This window comes from Cebus imitator, unplaced genomic scaffold (assembly GCF_001604975.1).
Source record: "Cebus imitator isolate Cc_AM_T3 unplaced genomic scaffold, Cebus_imitator-1.0 Scaffold6, whole genome shotgun sequence".
Classification (NCBI taxonomy): domain Eukaryota; kingdom Metazoa; phylum Chordata; class Mammalia; order Primates; family Cebidae; genus Cebus; species Cebus imitator.
The window spans coordinates 7,664,271-7,685,628 of NW_016107321.1; the positions used below are offsets into that span (position 1 = coordinate 7,664,271).

At 45.4% G+C, this 21,358-nt stretch overlaps 1 protein-coding gene across 8 annotated transcripts in view; it reads right to left on the bottom strand.

The window, feature by feature from the left end:
• The window catches only part of ARID1B (AT-rich interaction domain 1B), a 441,201-nt gene that overhangs the window by 57,350 nt on the left and 362,493 nt on the right, over positions 1-21,358 (bottom strand). For 4 of the 8 annotated variants that reach the window (XM_017537389.2, XM_017537353.2, XM_017537398.2 and 1 more), the window contains 2 exons: positions 19,751-19,930; positions 3,920-4,247 (listed from right to left, as the gene is read on the bottom strand). In XM_017537389.2, coding sequence (XP_017392878.2) covers positions 3,920-4,247; positions 19,751-19,930 — 508 coding nt within the window. Of the gene's footprint in view, positions 1-2,010; positions 2,140-3,919; positions 4,248-19,750; positions 19,931-21,358 lie in introns of all 8 variants that reach the window. The other 4 variants (XM_017537335.2, XM_017537363.2, XM_017537318.2 and 1 more) reach the window with 2 other exon arrangements.

Below are 21,358 nucleotides of genomic sequence, written 5' to 3' on the forward strand. Positions count from 1 at the left end.
TATTTCTTCCTCTCCCAAAGAGAAACTAACATTTAGCAAACTCGATTTTCTAATTGCCGACCTAACTGTAACGTTAACAGAGCCATCAATGGGGGAACAAAAACCAAAGCAAAAACATGAGTTGGCTGCCATGATCTGTTAAATAAGTAAAGCCAAAGCATGCTGAAAATCAGATTTCTCAACCCATAGCACTAAAACATGTCATACACATGTTTTCTCATATTCAAGCTTCTGCTTTTAAAAAAGGCACAACACAGGTTATGTGTATTGCGAAGCGAACAGAAGGAAGATTTAAAATAGAAATAAAACTTATCTTCTTTCTTTTTTAGAAAGAATAGTGTAGACGTAAAAGTTAAAATTCACAGCTAACAGTCACGGGGCTATGAATATGAGCCCTTGCCAAGTGTGCTCCATAAGATTTACATAGAATAACGCCAACATTTTTCTTCTTCTTATTTTTAATTAAGGAGGAGGTGTTATATTCTAAGGAAACTATCTAGATGCTGCTGGCTGAAATACAGATTTGATCTCCTCGTGCTGGTGAGCTAACATCGATTTTCTGCCCCAGTGGAAGAGATTTCACTCTGATGCATGCCATTTAAATTCATTTTACACAGCTGCTTAATGTGGCTTGGCAAGGCACAGCCAAACTAGCTTTGTGGGTCTAGAGAGGCCTCCGGAGTTGGTAAAAGGACAGATCTATGGATTAGCTGCAGATGATGAATGCTTTCTTCCTCCAACTGTTATCTTCCTACTGACTCACGAATTGACCTTGCAGGTACCACAGGAAAGTCACAAAGAGGAAAAGAGCATTTCCCCAGAAGAAGCACGTTTACCTCCTTCTATATTTGTTATTTCACGTTGAGGGTGATGTTCGCAAGATTCTGAACTTGCTGGTCCACACGTAGGGCCACATTTACAGATTTTAGAACTCTCTCTTCCAAAATTATCACTTACTCTAAATAAATGTAAAGTGAACTATTAAATGAAACGATTAAGAAGCCCTCTCTGTCAGGGATTCCTAACGAGCAGCGAAAGCACAGCTCTCTAAGTTTACCGTTTAAACAAAGCTAGGGGATAGTTCCCGGTTCAATTTTCACCAAAGATGAGGCATACCTTGACTAAAACTAACTCCCAAACATGATTAAGTCTGCACAGGATGACAGAAATCATTTTTTTTGCTAAGCAATTCACTCAATAATAATAGACTTTAAGAGCATTTACGAACCTAAACATGCTGACAGAAGCTGACATTGCACTGCATTGTAGTAGAAAAGGAGAGATACTTTTTGTTGCTGTATGTAATTCCTGTGTTGAAATTGGGAATAATATGGCAACACTGTGTTTAGAGAGAAAATTCTCTGTTGGATTATTTGTTGTATTTTCCTGGTGACTTCAATATTCTAATACTCGCTGGAGAAGAAAATAATGGAAGTTTTTGGCACAGACATTTGCTTGGTGGTGATATAATGAAACCCCTCCTAGGTCCTATGAATAGGCTGTGTCAGCTCAACTGCAGCGACTCTCTTGTCAAATGAGATGCTGTGCTCTTAATTTGGGGGTGGGTATGGCAGCGTCTCACTGTAGTGGCAGGAGTGATAATACAGTCACGAGAACAGGGCTGCACAACACAGGTTCCTAGACAAAACAACGACAACAATGGGGGAAATGACGCCAGAGAAGGTGACTTCATGACTTGGACACACATGACAGTTTCTATTTCCCTCTCAGGCATGAGGGGAGGCAGCCATGCCGAAAGCCATGCACGACAGGACCTAGGACGCATGCAGGTGTCCACCAAACGGCCATGGTACTGTTCATGAGAAGGAAAACCGAAACAAACACAGCGACACAAATGGACAAAGGGACAACCCCCTCGGAGACGGGCTTCCTGTTAGGTCTCTTGCTTTCTTGGTTTGGGTGTTCTTTCGCGGCCAGATGGCACAATCGTTAACAGGTTCAGGGAAAACACCCAGGTCCCGCAGCAAGTCGGGGTGTGTTGCTACCTACCCGTACTGGTCAGGCTGGTGCGCCATGGGAGCCTGAGAGTTGCCATAGTTGGGGTGCTGGGAAGAAAACATGGGGCGTCCGCCAGCCCCAGACTGGCTGGGATAAGCAGGCGACCTAATGTATGGTGGCCTAAAGTGGAACAGAAGAACAGCTTCTTGGGATTTGTTCTGATGCACAAGCATGAATCCCTGTCTATCTGTCACCCTACACATAGGTGCGGGGCTCACAGACCACGGAGGCGAGCTGGGTATCCTGCACCCTGCGCTGCCTGAGGGGTGGGGGACAGAAAACGCCTCTAACAAAAGTGTGTGGACAGGCAGAGAAAAGTAAGATTCTCAACTCCAATCTCCATTTACATTTTAAAGCGTTGACTGGGAAAAGCAAACAGGAAGATATCCAGCCCCCATTTAAACTCCTGGCAAGCTAAAATGGGCAGCAAGTGAAGGCAAGGCTTTGGAATGGACTAGGCATTAGAAACAGAAAATGGCAATGCATGGATGTGTATTTATATACTGATTACTACAAAACCATATAAACGCTGACTCGGAAAGGGGGCACGCATGGCTTTGTGACCACACAAAATCATGCCTGGCTCTCTGTGGCTATCTTCTGAGGTCCCTCTCAAAAAGGCTGCGTGCCAAATGCAATCACATACTTTCTACTTAAAAAAAAAAAGAAAAGAACGTGTGCTTTATGAGCTGCAACAATGGACAATTCATTTAAACTTGAATTAGAACTTTAGTTTTGAACAGCCAAACCAGTTTCCACAGACAGGTTTACAAAAACATTCCCTAAAGCCTGTGTGGTTTCGGCAGACGGAGACTCCTGGAGTCCAGAAGATTGTACGTAATTGCAATGCGGAGACAAAAAGTCAGATAATGATTGATTTTAATTTTTATTTCCTCAACGGAAATTTATTATTATTTGGAGAAAACACTAAGTCTGGTGGGCTCCCACATTCCTCAGATAGCAGCTTTAGAAGAAAAGTAACGAAAGACACATTTAAAAACACACACACGCACACACATGCACACACGCACACACCCCTTAGCTTTTATTTCCCTTTGACAAAAATCAGAATATTCTACCTTTGCTTCTGAAGATTAAGATATACATTTTTCAAAGTACTTTGCTTTAAAACTTACTTACATGTGCTTTAAAAACATTTTCACCTTTGCCTTATACATTTTTAATTATATTATTTTTATCCAGGTCAAGTATGTACTTCAAGAATTAATCGTTAAAGTCGGGATTAAAAATGAGTTAAGTAATTGAAGCTAAAGCCGTGCTTCATCAACTCCGACTTTCTAAAACACTATCTTTGCTTTTTTAACCATATTTTGGTTTGGACAGACAGAAAGATATGCCTGGGAAAATAAAATGTAACCTAAGAATGTAAAGTATATAAACCTCACACATATATGTTTAGACAAACACACAGTACACACGTATACATACAAAGTTTCCATTTTATGAAGATTCTTATGGGAGAGTGAAAAGGGTGGGGGGAGGTGTGTTTCCTTTTCAATGTTTCAGAATTTAAATGGTTTCTAAGGTTAGTATTTCCTGCTTAAAACTCACTGCTCCAACCGGTACCACACAGACACTTCCCTGTGTGACTGGCTCTGGTTTGCTGCTGCGATGACTATTCAGACATTTCAAATCGCCTCCCACGACTGACATGCCCACTGCTCACATTCCTTCCTCACGTATGATAATACATGGTTTGTCACTCAGTTCTCTGACCTTGACGCTACAGAATGTATTTTAACACAAAAAGAACGGCCAAGCACAGTGACATTCTACTGCTCTGTGTGACCCTGGGGAACAATGCGGCTATGTGCGCAGTCACGTGGCCACGCGTAGACACACAGCGTACCTGCCCGGGGCGTGCTCCTGGGTGGCGTACCTGCTTTGTGCTGAGTTCGCAGCAGCCTGCATCACTGCTGCGGCTGCCTCCTGTGCCTTACGGTTCACAGTTGGCATTGGCGGCCCCATTCCTGGCCCTCCCTGCTGAGACATGCCAGGAGAACTGGGGGTCATGCTGCTCATATTTCCAGGAAATGGTCTGTTCTGCATCCCAGCTGATGGCATTCGTCCCAGGGGCACAGCACCACATGGCTGGCTTGGCCCTTGTCCATGCATCTGGTTGTTGGCACTGATACCCATACCGGGCCCTGGGCCGCTGTAGCTTGCACTGGGCACCCCACTATACGCTGGGGGTCTGGAGTAGTTACCTAAACAAAAAGCAAACACAAAGTAAAGCCTTTTATTTAATCTTGTGACAACATTCACTGGAAATACTTTTTGTCCAACAATGCGATCACCACGGAGTATTAGTCATGACCCTTATTGGCCCTTCCTGTTGGTGCTGGTGAGGCCGCCAGCCTCAAACATGCTCTCTGCACACCCCCAGGCCCTCAGAGAGTGACCCAAATACAGACAGCCCCAGAGGACCACTGTGCTGGTAAAGAGAAATTCAGGCTGGTCATAAAAAGCAAAAACAAAAAAACCCAAAAAACGAAAAACCCTACGAATAGGCAAAGGCTACCGATGCCTCCATCCATTCAATGATGCATATTCTTGGGTTTTTTTTTTGAGACAGTCTCGCTCTGCCACCAGGCTGGAGTGTAGCTCCATGATAATAACTCACTGCAACCGCTGCCTCTTGGGTTCAAGCGATTCTCCTGCCTCAGCCTCCCAAGTAGCTGGGATTACAGGTGCGCACCACAAAGCCCGGCTTATTTTTTGTATTTGTAGTAGAGACGGAGTTTCACTGTGTTAGCCAGGAGGACGGTCTTGATCTCCTGACCTCGTGGTCTGCCCACCTCGGCCTCCCAAAGTGCTGGGATTATAGGCGTGAACTACCTACCGCGCCTGGCACATTCCATGTTTTAACCAAATGGTGAGCAGCACTCTGAGACCGTACCACTAGGTCACTGCTACCTTCAACAGTCATGAGACAGGGCTCAAAAAGACAACGTGTAGGACGAGATGCACATGCAGTCCAAATCACCCTTTCAAGTCCCACAGGAAGGTGTTGGCAGGAACCTCGCACGAGCCCGTTTTCCTACAAGCTGGGAATAATTTTTTTTTTGCCTGGGTACCAGGATCAAGCGGCTGGTTTGTGCTGGCTGCCACATCTTGGAAAACTGTCCCAGCACCAGCATGGCTCACGGTGGCAGGAGAGCTGGCGGGCAGAGCTGGGGGGAGGGCAGTGAGGGTTGGTGGGCATGGCCGGAGGCGGGGGTAAGGGCTGGCGGGCAGGGCTGGTGGTGGGGGTGAGGGCTGGCAGGCAGGTCAGGGGGTTGAGGGCTAGTGGGCAGGGCCGGAGGGGGGCAGTGAGGATTGGCAGGCAGGGCAGGGCTGGGGCGGGGGTAAGGGCTGGAGGGCAAAGCTGGGGGGCTGAGGGCTAGCAGGCAGAGTTGGGGGGTGAGGGCTGGAGAGCAGAGCTGTGAGGGTGAGGGCTGGAGGGCATCTGGGGGGGTGAGGGCTGGCAGGCAGAGCTAGGTGTGAGGGTTAGAGGGCAGGGCTGGAAGCGGGGGTGAGGGCTGGCAGGCAGGGCTGGAGGCAGGGATAAGGTGCCCAGTGGCAACCCCGGCCCTGGTACACACTTGGCCACGGCCCTGGCTGTCTCTGTAGTTGTCTTCTCTTTCCTTTCACACCTTTTACTCTGATTGTGTGTAGATAAATTCAATTAAATCAAAGGTACACATGATAACTACTTCAGCCATAACAGCTGCTCAGCTATCGTGTGTGCTGGGGACCTGGCTAAGTGCTCTGCACCAATGAATTCATTCATTTCTTCCAGTAACCACATGAAATATAGATACCCCCAGGACTCCATTTACAAATGAGAAAAATCAAGAGCTAGAAGATTAGGACTGAAGTTCAAGCAAACTGACTCTGGGACCCATGTATTTAACCAATACCACTGCTGCTTCCTGATTAACGACTGTTGACACTACACAAATGTAAAAGACAAGTGCGTCTAGAATATGGATTAGTGTTTCCCATCAGTCCTCACTACCTTCTGGAAGCCTTTCCCCACCCACGTGACATAACTATACACGGATTACATGCCAAAAGCTGTTTGGTCTGGGCGATGTAAAGCTAAATACAATCCGATTCCTGCACTTGAGAAGCTCCAATCTACATGGGTGAGCATGTGCGCGCGTGTGCATGCGTGTGTGTGCATGCATGTGCACGTGTGTGCGTGCATGTGCACATGTAGGGTAAAGCAGTATGGGCATAAACAAGAAAAAGTATAAAAGCAAAACTAAAAAAGCATACAATGTGAAAAGTGCAAGAGGGAAGGGAGAGTGATTCTGATGGGGGCTGAGGGCATGAGGGTCCCCGTGGTGGGGGTTGGTGGAGTCCTCTGAATGAGCACTCCTGGTGCTGAACCCTCAGGAGCTGCCTTCAGGGGCTGGGTGAGGCTCCACTGCCTGCCTGCAGGAGCTCGGGAAAGCTGCTTTCATCTTTTGTTTCATTTTCTTCTCTGTAAAACAAAGATAATCCTAACGTTGTCCGTGTGAAAAGGTGTTCTCCGGATTAAACCATCTAATGTATGTGAAGTATCTCACTTGCGGGTGCCGCTTGATGGGGCTTCATTGTTGGCTGGGGGCTAAGGCAGGAGAGGCAAAAGGGCACTTATGGCTGAGATGCTGGGGACACCAGCTGGATGGCAAGGGCAGACCAACTCAGGACCACCACCGGGGCGCTGCGTGTGGCTGTCCGGGGGACAGAAGGGAGAGGCTGGGTCCGGCAGGGCCTTGTGTACCAGGCTTCTGAGTTGAGGTTTATCATGTCAATAAGGAGGAGCTTCTCAAGGATTTCCAGCAGAGATAGGATTGGATTAATAACTGCAGTAAAAGCAAACACTTAATATTTACTATGTGCTAAGCTCAGTTCCAAGTTCTTTGTGTTAATTCACTTGATCCCCAGACGAAGCCTAGGAAGTACACATTATTACAATCCTCATGCTGGAGATGAGGAGCCTGTGGCCCGGGGCTGTGAATACAACAGGTGTCCCACGGTCACATGGCTCACAACTGGAGGACCCAGGTCTGAGTCTCGGCAGTCCCGAGTGTAGCTTAGAGTCCAAGCATGATGTACCCTGCTACACAGTCTCTCAAATACTTCAGAAAAAGCACATTTATGTAACAAGGTTATCGCAATGGTCAAAACCAGCTGTCTTAAATTCACACATGTAAAGCTCTATCACCTACAAATCTGCAAGAGACTCTGCAGACTTCTCCACATTGTCTGTGCATCTGCCCTCTGTGAGCGCCACTGTGTGCATTTTCATTTGGCTGTTCAGGAGACAAGGATTATTCCCCATAGGTGACACACAGGCCACTGTCCATGCAGATGTGGGCAGGCACACCTGTTCTGTCAAGGGCCAGGTAGGAAACAGTTTAGGCTTTTGGGGCAAACAGGCTCTATCACAATTACTCAGGTCCTGCCACTGCAGCCCCCAAAGCAGCCATACACATAGATGGGAATGGTGGTGTTCCAATAAAACTTTATTTACAAAAACAGGTGGTGGGCCATGGCGGGCCATAATCTGTGGACTCCTGATACAGACCGGTCTTGGGACAAGCTAATAAACTGCTATACTAGCAACGGCAAGTAAGAGCTGGTGAAGTCAGCAACTTCCTTAACCCTGAACACCGTCTCCTGGAAGGCTGAGAAAGGCTTCGGGGGATGCCAGAGTGTGGCAATGACAGATCTGAGGAACTGGGAAAGAAAGCAGAAGACTGGAATATACAGTGGGACAGGAAACAGGAACAGAAGAGGCACAGCGCAGGTACTTGGGTGCGCCGGGCCACACACTATTAGCCTTTGACGGCTGGCTTCTTAAACTGCTTCGGCAGGAAGAGGCACTGCTTTTGCACAACTGAGATTTGCAGATATCATCAAATTTTGTTTTCGAGTTAAAATAAAAAACAAGAAAAAACACCACTGTTCATCAGTTTCAAACTTCTTTACAAAAATTTCTTAAGTTTCTCCTGAATCTCCCATTCCATGGGACACACATACGCTCCCGTCTGTTTTCCCATCACGTGGCCTTGGCGGAAAAGGCACCTTCTGTGCGCCCTGGTAGGCGAGCACAGAGCAGGGGCCAGCTGTCCAGCTGCTGGGCCCTTCCTCTTCCCACGCTTACCCAGAGAGAGCCCCTGTCCTCACGACTCTTCCCTGGGAGAATCCAGACTCCTCCTCCTCCTCCTCCTCCTCCTCCCAGAGTTCACATCCCTGGAGCTTCCAGATGATCTGATAAGATCAGCGAAATACAGTGCTCCTTCTTAGCTCTTGCTTTTATTAAAAATAAATATACTCATTCATGGTTTGAATGCACAAATAATTAATTCACATATTCATGCTATGACTTGAGGGCTTGTTTCCACCCACCCTCAACACCAGATAAGTGACTCACTTGGTAAGAAGCCTTTTTCAGTGAAAACATATGTGCCCTTTGCTTTCGAAGGAAATGAACTAACGCTTTAATCTTGTTTTTGAAAACAAGCATTTAGGCTATACCCATCATGAGGTTGTACTAGAGAAACAAGGTTTCTGATTTTGTTGAACTCTGCTTATAGCTGGAATGGGGAAATGCTGGCACTCCAACTTCCCAGGTTTAACTGGCAGTCAAGGGCTGTATTTTAATGAACATGAAAAAAACTATAGAGAACTTTCGTTACCCTGTACCCTACCTCTATCTCTCATTCATGTTATATATTAAGGAGGGATGAGCAGTTTCAAATGTTTGCTCAATTCGGCAGCTGGTCTTTGTCTCCTGGCAGGAAGTATCTGCAAACCTAGTGGAGCACGTGTTCGAGCATAGCCATGCACATCAAGACATGTGTGCACACACTTGTGCTTAGAAGGGCGCTTAGGCCTGGGGTGCCAATCTATTTCTGTGCCATCAGTTGGGTTGATTCCATGAACTGTCACTCCAAAGGGCACGTCAAGGAAACATGTTCTAATTACAGAGGCCTCGATCAGATAGAAGAAATACGAAGTCCCCTTTTCTTTTCTTTGAAACTTTCCTGATTAAACTCACGTGCCAGGATAAAAATAGTTTCTACAGGCTTAAAATGGTTTAAGAGGCAGCAAAATCTGGGTGTGAACACTGGTTCTGACACTCCCTAGCAGCGTGACAAGCTGTTTCACCTCCCTGAACTGTGGTTCTGTCATCTGTAAAGTGACGACAATGGTGAGTAAGAGGTTGAAAGTAACGAGTGCAACGCCAGGCACAGCGCGGCCCAGCAAATGACAGCTGCCATCGTCATCAACGGCCGTAACATCACTAACATCACTCCCCCCCATTTTAAAAAATGTGTGCACCGGGCAAAAAATGATTCATGCACCCCAACTACTCGATAACGTATCTTTCTTCCCAAAATAAACAAAAACCAAGTATGTAAGCCAAGCAAAATATGAGAGGCAAAGCCAGGAATGAGAAGCGCAATCTTATTTCCATGTTCCGCTAATAGGTTGGTAATTTGTTGGCACTGGCTTTGACAGAAAACAGATGGACCCAGCATTAAGCACAATGCAGGCGGCAGATGCCGGGCCAGCCCACCTCAGCTGGACTGGTCCTGCAGCCAAGGCCAAGAGCCCACAGTTTTCAAGTGGGTTCATCTTGGCACACGAGCTTTGGAAAATTGGTCACCAAATGAATGCAGATTTCTACCCACCAGGAGTTATGTTCAAGCACCAGAGAGAGGGAGCAGAAGCTAGACCCTATTCAAGTCACCATCATAATTTCAGGCGGATCATAAATAATTCTGTACCTGACTCCAGAATATTTAAACCCATACTCAGAGCTTACTGCTTTTCGACACTAAATGTTTCCACCCATACATGAAATTTTGCTTCTGAGTTTCAATCACTCAACAGTTATGAACAGCTACTGTGCACAGGGTTCTGCGTTAGTCCCTACACGGCAGAGGATAAAATGGAGGCACAGGCCATAAATCAGAAATCTTACCCACGGGGAAGAAAGAAATGCTTAATCAGCTACATACTATGATAAAGGTAGTTGTGAATTGGGGCTAAATATGCATTTATCTTGTTTGGTAGCCAGTGATGTTTGCCATTTTTATAGCAGTTACTACAAAACACCATCTTTTTTTTGAGACAGAGTCTTGCTCTGTCACCCAGCCTGGAGTGCAGTGGTATAATCCTGGCTCAATGCAACCCCTGCTGCCGCAGTTTAAGCGATCCTCCCACTTGAGCCTCCTGGGTAGCTGGGATTACAGGCGCGTACCACCACACAAGGGTCATTTTTGTATTTTTAGTAGAGACAGGGTTTCATCATGTTGCCAGCACTGGTCTCAAACTCCTGGCCTCAAGCAATCCACCCACCTGGGACTACCAAAGTGCTGGGATGACAGGTGTGAGCCAAGGTGTGCAGCTTTGTCATGTCTATTGAGATATAATTTACATACAATAACAAAAATTTATAATCCTGTAATCAACAGCACAGTCAAGGTACAGAATATTTCTCTCACAAGAAATGAAAGGAGGGGACAGTTCCCTCTTTCCCTTCTCTAAGTCTGCCTCATCCCCACACCACCCCCTGGCAACCACTCATCTGATTTCCATTCACGTCATTTTATTTCTCTGCAATGTCGCATGGGGTCATGCAGCATGGGCTTTGTACTTGGCTTCTCAGTAACACGCCTTTGACATCTGTCCACACTACTGCGTATATCCGTAGTTTCCCCTTCAGTGCTGAGTACTAGTCCATTCTTGGATATGGTTTCTAGTTTTTGGCAATTACGAGTAGAGCTGCTAAAAATTTGTATACAGGTCTTTGTGTGGTAGGAATATGTTTCACTTTTCTTGGTAAAACCCTAGAAATGTAATTACTGGGCTAGGTGGTAAGTACATGTTTACAAGAAACTGCCAAGCTGTGGCTGCACTATGTTGTATATATTCCCATCAAATACTGTGTGAGTTCTAACTGTCAGCACTTGATATTCCAACTTAGAAAAAATTAGCTATTTGAATCAATATATAATAGAAATCAATGTGGTTTTAATTTTCATTTCCCTAATGAAAAAAGATTTTGAGCATTTTTTTAATGTGTTTATTTGCTGGTTATCATATTTAAGTAAGATCTTTTCTGTGAAAAACAAAGTTCTATTTTAAAACAACTGTCAACTCTACGTTTCTACCGGACCTATCATCCAATGCTGCTCTTCAGGCATCAAGTAGCTAGATCACCACAAATATAAGTTCATCAAAAGGAAAGCTGACTTACCCCAAGTTGCATTAAATCCCATTGTGGGAAGAAAGAGAGAATTTGTTTTCTGAAATATATATAAGGTACCGTATTTCTCTCGGGCCAATATGCCCTTAAAAATTCTTTAAAATGTAAAACTGACAATATTACACAAGGTTTGTAAAAGGACGAAGACCTATTATCTTACCTGGTAGTGCCACTTCAATCTTTCACTTTTGGTCGTTTTTTTCCATTTATGTTACAACAATTATTGTCCTCCTTAAAAAATTTAATTACAAAGTAATACAAGCTCAATGCAGAAAATATGGGAGCACAGAAACAGAAATGATCCTTAGTCTCACCGCGCAAGGATAATATACCAGGTACGTAGGCCGTGAACAGTCAACCCAATACCCATCAAGCTTCAAGGCAGGGGGAGGAAGGCGTACCAGTGACTCTGGATTACTCCGCGTTAGCAAAATTCATTCATTTAAGGAAGAGTTATTAAGGGCCTCTTACATGCCAGGATCTCTGCTAAATGCTGGGGATTAAGCACTGAATGAAGACAAAGAGCTTATATTCTGGGGGAAGGAAACAGGCAAGTAAAGAAATCAGGACAATGACGTGGTGACGAGTGCGATGGAGAGAAACACAGGAGGGAAAACTCTGCAGAGTGGTGAGGGGAAGGGGACCGTGTGCATGGCCGCTGTCTCTAGGGGCAGAGACGGGTCCCTAACCGGGGCTAGCGTCAGAGGCGGACCCTGAGGACACGTGGGCACGCTCGCAGGCCGGCATCTGATGTTGAGGCAGCAAGTGAAGAAGAGTGGCCTCCCAAGAGGTGGGTCTCACTGTCTGGTTCTGGGCAGGTGACCTCTGGAAAGCTACCTGTTAATCTAAAGCTCAGTTACCACCTCTATAAAAAGGGTGCAATAAAAGATTCTCTATCTCATGTGGTTGCTGTTGGGAAAAAAATTATGGTAACTATTGTTGGACAATTGACGATGAATAGATAGAATCAGCCAAGGAATAGGCAAAAAGTGTTATTTTCATTTTTTTTGAGACAGGGTCTTGCTCTGCAGCCCAGTCTGGAGTGCAGTGGTGCGATCTCGGCTCACTGCAACCTCCGCCTCCTGGGTTCAAGTAATTCTCCGGCCTCAGCCTCCCAAGTAGCTGGGATTATAAGTGCATGTCACCATACCCAGCTAATTTTTTGTATTTTTAGTAGAGACAGGGTTTCACTGTGTCGCCAAGGCTGGTCTTGAACTACTAGGCTCAAGCAATCCACCTGTCTCGGCCTCCCAAAGTGCTGGGATTACAGGCGGGAGCTACCGCACCTGGCCCAAAAAGTGTTCTAATATTAGTAACTGTATAATTAGTGAAAAGAAATTATCTTTACGTTATCATATTGCATTATATGCCTAATTTTACTTTCATCATGCAATTTATTCCTCAAACAGAAGAATGTATAAGAAAAGGTAAGCACTGCCATTAAAAAACATATAAAAAGGCCAGGGGCAGTGGCTCACACCTGTAATCCTGGCACTTTGGGAGGCCGAGGTGGCAGATCACTTGAGGTCAGGAGTTTGAGACCAGCCTGACCAACATGGTGAAACCCCATCTCTACTAAAAATTAAAAAATTAGCTGGGTGTGGTAGTGGGCACCTGTAGTCCCAGCTACTCTGGACGCTAAGGCAGGAGAATCACCTGAACCCAGGAGGCAGAGGTTGGAGTGACCCAAGGCTGTGCCACTGCACTCCAGCCTGAGCAACAGAGCGAGACCATCTTAAAATAAATAAATAAAAATAAATATAGCTATTGACCCAACTCAATAGTCAACTGCAGTGTGAAATAGTCACGTTTCTATTGTAAGAACAAAAGGCATCTAAGCATCGAAGTTACGGGGTCACACATTGCAGGGGCTGTGTCTCCAGACTCCGCTGCTGTGCCCTGCACACCCCACACTGACTGCAGGGGAAAGGAATCTCCTGAAGGTGGGCCAGGGAGGGTCCTGATTGGCCCCCGCTGACCACAGGCAGAGGGACCCGTCTCCAGGGTGTCTGGTGCTGCTGGCTGATAGAGCTGTGAAATGTGTCAATGAGTAATTTCCTTTTAAACAAACATTCAAATAAATGGAAGAGCAATGGGCGTGGGGAAAAGGCAGGACCCTTGCTAAGAGGGCAAGTAAAGCTATATGTCCACACCCCACCTCTCTCCATGCTGCCCACCGCTGTCTTAATGAAGCCCCCCTGACAGGGCGGGTATGGCTGTGTGCTCCGTCATGGGCAAGGGCAGGGAGTGCACTGCTCTTGAATGCTGCTGATGTTAATTACTGCAGTAAAACAATTAGCCTCACACTAGTCAAAATTAAAGTTGCTTGATTTTTTTCTCTCTTTTTCATTTTAAGTTGATTTGTACTATTTATTTTCCTGAGTTTTCTCCCTAATTTCCAGGTTTTGATAAAATCATGAAGCGATGCTCTTATAAAAATCACGATCATTATCAGGCTAAGAAAAACTCACGCTTAAGTCTTGTAACTTAAAGGCTAGATTCAGGCATCACAAGATGACTTAATTTACACGAACCTATCCTTTACTATGAAATAATCTAATTCAATTTTTATTTCTAATATTAGCAAGACAGATTTTGGGTGTTTCCTTAGTAAAACATAACAGTATAGAACAAAGCATTGATCCTTTTGCTTTGCACTGTCTATTTAACCAAAACACAAGGTTAAGATAAGAAGCAGCTGTGGCCTCGTCAAGTGTATCAACCTGTTTCAAGAAAATAATAAAATGAGCAAACTGAAGGGGAGTGACCTGCACTGTCTTTGGAACATCAGAGAAGAGGATCTTGTCAATCTGCAGCACTTTCCAGAAGTCTTCTGCCCACACAAAATGAATCCATGTGGCAGACGGACCCACCTCTGCAGATGAGCAGCTACAGTTAAGTCAATTCAATAATAAGACTGAGGTTCTCTCATGCCTATAATCCTAGCACTTTGGGAGGCCGAGGTGGGTGGATCATGTGAGCCCAGGAGTTAGAAACTAGCCCTGGGCCACATGCTGAAACCGCGTCTCTATTAAAAAAAAAAAAAAAATTAACCCACCATGGTGGTGCATGTCTGTGGTTCCAGCTCTGAGAGAGGCTGAGGTGGGAGAATCACTTTAGCCCAGGAGCTCAAGGTTGCAGTGAGTCAAGATTGCATCGCTGCACTCTAGCCTGTGTGACAGAGTGAGACTCTGTCTCGACAACCAACCAACCAGCCAAAGACAGAGGTTCTGAACTTAGAAGAGTAAATACTGAAATCCTGGGTCTCAGTGACTACAGGGCCTATAAGGTACCCACAAGGAGCTAGTGTGCCCACAACTCTGGACACTTATACTTTAATCCTCTAGAACCACAACAGTTTAAGAGTTCTGCTGTGTAATTCACTAGTCTGGAACTGTATTCATTCAACTGAGTATCATTTAAAGTTTGCCTTTGCTGAACTTATGAGACACATACAATGAATGAAGGGAGAAGGAAAATTTCTAGATAGCATCTAATTTATTTTGGTGAAAAAAAAAATCTTCAAACCCTTCCGAAAAACACCTTTACCAAAGTAATTTAGAAATAAAAGGTTCATCAGACTCACCTACTTCTAAGTCCTCTGCTTCTTAAGACATACACAATAAAAATCAGGCATAAACCCAGGTGTCAGCAACACCCGTGTACTGCCTGTGGTGGCCCAACATAGATTCCCATAAGCTATTACAGAGTGAGTGATGCCCAGCAGAAATCCAGACCAAGGTAACACCGCTTACTCACAGCAAAACTAAGGCCAGAGTGTTTGTATTTTGTAACTAGCAACAACATGCAAAAAGTATTTCTGGAGAGTCAGTGTGACAGACATTCCTCTAGAGAACACAAAAAACAAACAGGATAGGTTTGTCCTTAAGAAATAAAAAGGCTATGGATATGAAACTGATTTTAGCTCTCTTTTTCCCATACAAATTCACTTATTAATAATTAACATGTTAATTACACAATCCTTTCTATTTATTAAAGCAAGTCCCCATAGTCCTCTTTCCTTGCAAACACTTTGCAAGGGTAGTTATTATTACATGTGCTTGCTTCAAGGTAGCAAAGTACTGTTTCATAAAATATACTGTAATTAAACATTTTTTACACATTCAGATTGGCTTCATTTAGTTAACAATTCAGATCTTATAGTACTAGTAGTATACATTTCTAACACTGCCCCTTCTTCACATCATAGAAATTTTATTTGTTTTTTTAAGACAGGGTCTCGCTTTGTCACCCAGGCTGTAGAGCAGTGACATGATCAGAGTTCACTGCAGCCTCAACCTCCTGGGCTCGAGTGATCCTCCGACGTCAGCCTCCCGAGTAGCTGGGACTACATGTGTGTGTCATCACACCTGGCTAATTTTTTTTTGTATCTTTTTGTAGAGATGAGGTTTCACCATGTTGCTCAGGCTGGTCTCAAACTCTTGGGCTCAAGTGATCAACCTACTTCAGCCTTCCAAAGTGCTGGGATTACGGGCATGAGCTACCATGCCTGGTCAGGGATTTTATTCTTAATCTCTTTAGTATTTTATTTTTTTAAAGACAGGGTCTTGCTCTGTCACCCAGGCTGGAGTACAGTGGCCTGATCTGGGCTCACTGCAGCCTCTGCTTCCCAGGTTCAAGTGATTCTTGTGCCTCGGCCTCCTGAGTGGCTGGGATTACAGGGGTATGCCACCACTCCTAGCTAAGTTTTGTATTTTTAGTAGAGATGGGGTTTCACCACGTTACCCAGGCTGGTCTTGAACTCCTGACTTCAAGTGATCTGCCCGCCTAAGCCTCTCAAAGTGCTGGGATTACAGGCATGAGCCATCACACTGAACAAGTATTTTTAAAAAATATATTTCCACGTCTGTATTCCTAAAATGTTTCCTGCTACTTAAAGGCAATTTGTTTGTCATTTTGGTGTTGTATCTCACTGACTCACTGAACGAATGAATTAGCAAGAAGGTAGTACAGCTAAGGTATGGGAAACAACCCCGCCAGTGACCACGTGACTGGCCTCGTAAGTCAGTGTCCATTGGTGGGAACCCTGGCCTGGCCACTTACTATAACACTGTGGGATCACGGACACATTATTAAATTTCTCAAGACTTTGATTCTCATTTACAAAATAGGGACAGCCTCAGAGGGCTTCCCATTAATTAAGAGAATGGGGCCAGGCATGGTGACTCACACCTGTAATCCCAGCACTTTGGGAGGCAGAGGTGGGTGAGTCACGAAGTCAGGAGATCAAGACCATCCTGGCCAACATGGTGACACCCCATCTCTACTAAATACAAAAAATTAGCCGGGCATGGTGGTACATGCCTGTAGTCCCAGCTACTCAGGAGGCTGAGGCAGGGGAATCGTTTGAACCTGGGAGATGGAGGTTGTACTGAGCTGAGATCGCGCCACTGAACTCTAGCCTGGCAACAGAGCGAGATTCCATGCCAAAAAAAACAAAAAAAAACAAAAAACAAAAAAACAAAAAAACAGAGAACGGGTGAGTCAGCCTGAGTCTGGACCCTGGCTTGACCACTGCAGTCACTGTGCATCCTGGCAAAACTGTTCACCTGTTCTGTGCCTCAGTTTCTTCCTCTGTAAAGTAGAGTAATAACAGCAACTTCTGTGAGGATTAAATGAGTTAATATATGAAAAATACAGAAAAAAGGACCAGGACATAGTAACATGTTCAGTAAATGCTGGTTGTTATTATTAACAATTTTGGAAAAGCTGCTCCTGACAATAAAATGTGAGTAAAATGTCTGTGAAATATTTGAAACTTCTTTAAAAAAGCAAAACCAGAAGCAAGTCATTAAGTTCAGAACAAAAGCAGAAAAACGAGGCTGACGACATCTTGGGTGACTGCATGAGTGAGTCATTCCAGAGAGATGAACACTTCTAATGCGAAGAAGGACGCTATGTCATTAATAATCTCGGTAGTTAATCAAGAGGAGAAAGAAAAAACCCTGTATTTGTATCCTTTCTGAAAGGATAACAAAGATGGAATAAATGAAGGGCATTTACTGAACTGTACAAGGTATGTTGCAAGTGTGATCTGTTGCTGAGTGTTTGCTGAGGACAGAGGCTCCAAGGGGGAAAAGGTGATGATTTGGATTGGAATCGAGAGGACCAGGACTCTCACAGCACACAGCACTCAGAAGTGATGCAGGAACCCAGGTGCACATATGCCTTGGAGGGGAACGAGGCGGCAATGTCACCCAGGAGAGGGGAAAAGGGTGCCTGGTGCTTTCAGGCACAGAGAGTGGGAATATCATCCTCATTTCAGATCATTTCTACTCTTAACCTACACTCAAGGTTCATGCCTTAAAACACCCAAACAAAAAGCCTAAGCATGATGCAGGAACCCAGTGGGCTACCTGAACAGTAAAGGTCCTGGAACTGAAGCAAGGCTTTACTTGTACAACATCAGAAGCGGAAGCAACTTCCAATGTAATATAATCTCATTTTCTAGACAACGAGAAACTCAGAAAGAGGAAGCAATTTTCCAAGGAGACAGCAGTTTGGATAAGAACTCTCCTGGGCTCAGTGCTCTTACATTAAGGGTCTTCACCTTCAATGATTCCGAAACACAGGGATTTAGTCAAAAAATAAATCCACTCTATAGTCATTTCCTTCCCTGCTATTAATTCCTACAGCAAAAGCTCTTCCTTAGCTGTTCACAAAAGACTTACCAGATAGCCCAAGGCTCAGTCTTCACGTATGATAAATAGAAAAAGAGGCTACAAGACTGAATGACTTAAGAGTATGGAGACAAATTTCAAAGATTCCCGGAAGGGCTTGTGGTCTTAAGGGTTAAATCCTAGGCCTCCAGCCACACCCAATTCTGAGAACAGGGTCTGGACCTTGCCTCCAATTACATTAGGAGCAAAAGCCCACATATTCTGTGCCTACCACAATTTATAAACTGTTTTTCCAACTCTCACTAAAGCTCTCTTTCCATGACAGCTAAAGAAACTTGGCTTTGATGACACCCACCATGCCCATTAAGGGTTAAGTCCACAGTCCTGCCTCTACTCAGCAACAAACTGCTGCATGCCACAGTTACCTGGCGCTGACAGGGAATAAGCTGACATCACTGTGACCTGTGACTGAAATTCCTAAAGCAGCTTACTGGAATGACTAACATGGAAAACTCTTGATGATGTGATATAAAGAGAATCGGGCAAAACACCAAGTCTCACGCTCAGGACAGCCCTAGAACAAAGGCAGGAGGGCATCTACACAGACGCTGGCTTTCCTCAGTATCCCCACAGTCTTCCTACCAACAGCAGTATTTGGAAAGTAAATACAACAAATTCCCGTAAGGCAAAGAAACAATGCTACACTGGCAGCACTGAAAATACTGAAGATCTTTTGGAAAAAGATCTTCAGAACACAAGGCAGTAACTCACTTTTCAAACTATAAAGTATCATACATCGGAAAGATGCGATTTTCTGAGAAAGGGCAGGTAAAAAGGAGGTGACTGGGCTTGCTAAACAGTTGCAAACACCTCTAGAAAACACTAAGGCTCTACCCCCAGGCAAGCCTGGTTTTGCTGGAGAAGTATAATCATTTTCACGAGTTTCCCAGTGGCACGCATCATCTTCACCTGGAATGTTCCTGGCATTTTCAAAAATGAGGGAATTCTGGGAATTGTGCCTGCCAGATCAACTCATTCTCCTTAAATAATCCATTAATGTCTATTTCAAAGAAATAAAATATAAAGAAGGTGGTCAATTCAAATGTCTTATTGCTAAAAGTGAGTTAGGAAAAACATCTGTATATATATGTATACATGTACACATCAGGTTGAAAACCTTGTGTATCTGACAAAACCCACATCCCCTTCCAGGAAGGAGGTGTGCTGAAGGAGCAGGCTGGACATGCTCCCACTGAGCTCTCTTCTCCTCCCTTACCTTCTTTTGTGAAGGACAGGTAACCATTTCAGGCTTTGTCTGGTCTCTGAAGAGTCAGACTCGGGAGGACTGGGGACGTGAGAGCTACTGTGGGCGTGCTGTGGGATGCCGGAGAGAAGCTGGGAGATGTTCCGGGCGGGGCGGTCCTGAGCCCTCGGCTCGAAGTTCTAAGGGCGATCACTGAGAGGGAGCGGCTAAACCAGAACCCAACCCAACAGAGCCCACGTTTTACATCAGAAACCTGCTGAGGACGTGGCTTGTGTCTTTTTCTCTACATTTAGGACCACGTCACAGAAGACAGGGGTTCACTACTTCATTACTACACATGGACGAAAAGCACTGACCCAGTGTCCGACCATAAATGCTTAACCAACAGTGGCTATGATTATTTCTCCCACCATTATGGGCAACTAAAGTACTGTCAGGTAACAGGCCACGGATCTTATAATACGTTTACAACATTAAAATCTTGAAGGACTAGCATGTTAAGAAGATTTCTATGACTTACTGCCATGCATTTTGGAGAAGCTTTGGTTTTACCTTGTGGTCCATACTGGCTCATCTGTGGACCGTAAGTCCCACTTGAGTTACTCTGCTGAAAGCTACTGATTCCAGCATGCATCTGGCCCCCAGGAGAAGGATGAGGCGACATAGATGGTCCTGTCTGTTGAGGTCCATACTGAGACATCTGAGGGTTTCTTTGTGTGCCTGCCATAAAACCTAAGTGGGAAATAAATGGAAACATAAATGCAGGTGTTTCAGCATCTCTGCATACATAAAAATGGACATGGAATTATGTGGCCAGTTGGCAGGGGAGAAGGCTGATACCATGAGATTCTCCTAAAAAACAACTAAAGACATCTCAATTCAGTGTGGACAGTCTGGAGGGTGCCCTGGTGAACCCCTGGTCCTAACCCTGAATTCCCATGAAGATTCTCAGGAAGCCAATGGCTTCTGGACTTAAATTAGGAAGAGGGGGAAGGAGGAGAAAAGGCAAGTGACCTTAACCTCTCTTGCAGATAAAGTCCCTACAAAAAGCAACAGTGAGCACTAGCAACGGCTGGACTGCAAGCCCTCTGCCCCTGCCAGGCTGGCCACGCCACATATGCCCTCTCTGAGCCTTTGCTCACTGCCCAATCCCTGGGAGGCGGCTTTCTGGTCACACAAACATCCCACCCCTCAGACCCAAGGGCACCAGATCTTCTCTGCACAGAGCTGTTTTTCTGGGTGTCCTCAGGCAGTAACTGTTACTTGGCTCCTAAAGAGCCCACAGACTTCTGAATACTTGGTTCGCACTACCCCTCAGAGGTCAGCTGCAAACGACTGCAGGGCGTGCACTGGCTTCTGCTGTACCCAGGCAGAACCTCTGACTTCCTCCTTCAAAGCCGTTGGGTCTTGAGACTTATCTACCTCTACTGCCACTCATCCAAATGCTACCTCAGACACACGGGATGCCTAAAGGCCACCCTTTCCTTCTTTCCCCTAAGTGTGATCCATCCATCAGGACGGCCTGGTGACTCCGCTCCAACACAGATCATGCCCCTAAGTGTGATTCATCCATCAGCACGGCCTGGTGACTCCGCTCCAACACAGATCGTGCCCCTAAGTGTGATCCATCCATCAGCACGGCCTGGTGACTCTGCTCCAACACAGATCGTGCCCCTAAGTGTGATCCAACCATCAGCACGGCCTGGTGACTCTGCTCCAACACAGATCGTGCGTGGTGCCTCTTCCTTATTTCTACTTCTACCAAAGCCAGCCCCAGCCATGTCTTCTCATGCCCCACACCCCAGCATATGACCGACCACAGTCTTGCTAACCCCAGTCTTGCTCCTTTTGGTTCATTTTCCTCAAATATGCCAGAATTACCTTTCAGGAATACAAAAGGAAATGAGAGCATATATCTCCCCTGCATAAAACTCATCAAGACTTCCCACTGGCACTAGAATAAAATGCACACATGTGACCCTCCCTGCCTACGGGACCTCATGAGCTCTGGCCGCCGCCTTTCTCCCTTCAGCCCCATTTCCTAGAGCTCTCTGCTCCTCCGCGGCCCTGCAGATCCCAGAGTTCCTACAAGACAACATCATGCTCTTTCCCTCAGAAAAGCCTCTCTCCCGCGTTCCCTCCGTGGCTCGCTCGTGATCT